The sequence below is a fragment of the Sorghum bicolor genome, chromosome 10 (assembly GCF_000003195.3).
Source record: "Sorghum bicolor cultivar BTx623 chromosome 10, Sorghum_bicolor_NCBIv3, whole genome shotgun sequence".
NCBI lineage: Eukaryota > Viridiplantae > Streptophyta > Magnoliopsida > Poales > Poaceae > Sorghum > Sorghum bicolor.
In genome coordinates, this window is record NC_012879.2 from 13,829,595 (window position 1) to 13,831,766 (window position 2,172).

Genomic DNA, 2,172 nt, shown 5'->3' on the forward strand with positions numbered 1-2,172 from the left:
ACGTCATCATAAGACAAAGGACACGGACGAGAACGTCTCAACGGGAAGAAAAAAAATTAGTGGCAGATGAGATTTCACGAGCAGGGTGACCGAGACAGAATAGGTGATTAGGTTGGATGACAAATTAGTGGCAGAAATTTTGTTTTTTTAGTAATTTTGAGACTTTTTGCTGATCTAATCTTTGAAGAAATTAAAAGATAGCGTTGCACTTTGTAAATCTTGTTTTTTTTTTTTAAAAAAAAAATATAAATATAAAAAATATAGACATAAATTATTATAATCTTTTAATTAAGGCTTGTTTGGATGCAGATGTATAATGTCATCTGGAGGTAGGTTCCAAACAGACCTCAGAAAACTTCTTTCACGCCGTGCAACGACGCACGAACGCCGCCAGGCTTTGGTAACTCGTGCCGCCGTCCGCCACGGCTCTTGAGGCCGCCTCGCGGACGTTGGCCGCTTTCTCTGCCATGGCGTCGTCTCCCATCGCCTCCATCACCAGCTCCGCGATCTCCTCCGCTCTCACCACCGCCTCCTCCCCCTCCCAGCTCCACTGCTCGGCCCACACGCCGAGCCCGGCGCGGGCCACCACGCGGGCGTTCACCCGCTGGTCCGCGAACCTCGGCCACGCCAGCACCGGCACGCCGCCGCTCGCTGCCTCCGTCACCGAGTTCCAGCCGCAGTGGCTGACGAACAGCGCCACGGCCGGGTGCCTGAGCACCTCCTCTTGCTCCACCCACGACTTGGTCACCAGGCCCCGGCCTTGGCCTTGCACGCGCCGCAGGAAGCCCTCGCCGAGCAGGTCGCTGAGCTCGCCCGCGTCGTCCCTGTCCACGACGGCGCCCTTGACAACCCACAAGAAGCGGTGGCCGCACGCTTCTAGCCCGGCGGCGAGCTCGTTCATCTGGTCCTTGGGGAGAGCCTTGCGGCTGCCGAAGCTGACATACACCACAGACCGCGGCGGCTGCTCGTCCAGCCACTCCCTGTAACAATTCCCCTGTTCTTGCTCTGCCTCCCCTGTCTCCCGAAGTTCGCTCACCGGCATCAGCGGCCCGACGGCGAACACCGGCGGGAGACCTGGGACCACGGAGCCACCCCGCAGAGCCTCGACGGCCTCCGGCTCCATGGCGTGGAAGGCGTTGACCAGGAGGCCGTCGGCTGTCACGAGCGCCCGTCCGTTCGCGACGAACTGCCGGGTGAAGATGTTGTCGGGATCATGCAGCGCCTGTGGAACGGACGAACTTGGGATCCGGTACACGCCGGGCACGTCAACGTCGCCAACACCATGTCCGGCGCCGACGGCATCGAGGTAGGTCGGGAAGTAGGCTTTGAGCGAGAACATCGTGGCCGACGCGGTGAAGAAGACGAAGCACGGGACGTGGAGCTCCCTTGCCACGGGTATGGCGACGGAGGCCAGCGCGATGTCCGCGACGAGAGCCGACGCGCCTGCGCCGGCGAGGAGCGGGCCGAGGAGCACGGGCGCGGCGCGGCGCAGCGCCTCGTAGCGGACGTAGAACGGATCGGCGCCCGGGAACTCGGACGACGCGTCGAACGGGGCAAGGCGGAGGTCCAGGTCCAGCTGCCGGATGGCGGGGAAGGCAGCGCAGAGCGCCGCGATGTGGCGGGACTCCGCGGACGAAACTGTGGGCATCGCCGTGACGAGGGAGATGTCGCAGCCGTGGCCGGCGGAAAGCGCGACGGCGAGGCGGGTGAACGGGACCAGGTGGCCCATGCCGGCGCTTGGGAAGAGGACGACATGCGGCGCGCCTCGTGGGACATGGCTAGAGGTCGTTGATAATGCCGGCGAGGACATGGTCGAACACCTGGGTTCGGCGAGGCGGGGAGCCCAAGCGGTGGAGCTGGTAGGTTGGTGACTTGTTGGTGATGCAACTTTGCAGCACTCCTACTCGATACTCACTCCAACTTCTTTTATTTGGACAGACGCATGACTTCAATGCACTAAAGGTTCCTTGGAATGGGTTGGCAAATTTGATTTCTACTTTGTGTCCCCCACAAAAAAATACTTCCTGCCCAAACGAGGACCTACCATAGGGCGAGGTAGGGCGGCCCCTCCGGCGGAGCAGGAGCCTGGCATTCGGAGACCGGAGTGCAGACTGCCGAGCGTTCGAGTTCGAGGTTGAAGACGGAGCGGCGGGGAGGAAAGGGAAGACGGAC

At 60.9% G+C, this 2,172-nt stretch overlaps 1 protein-coding gene across 1 annotated transcript; it reads right to left on the minus strand.

Annotated features, from left to right (window-relative positions):
- Positions 272-1,929, minus strand: LOC8076408 (UDP-glucose:2-hydroxyflavanone C-glucosyltransferase). Its single transcript, XM_021449015.1, has one exon. The coding sequence runs from the start codon at positions 1,808-1,810 to the stop codon at positions 362-364; it is 1,449 nt and encodes a 482-aa protein (XP_021304690.1). The 5' UTR covers positions 1,811-1,929; the 3' UTR covers positions 272-361.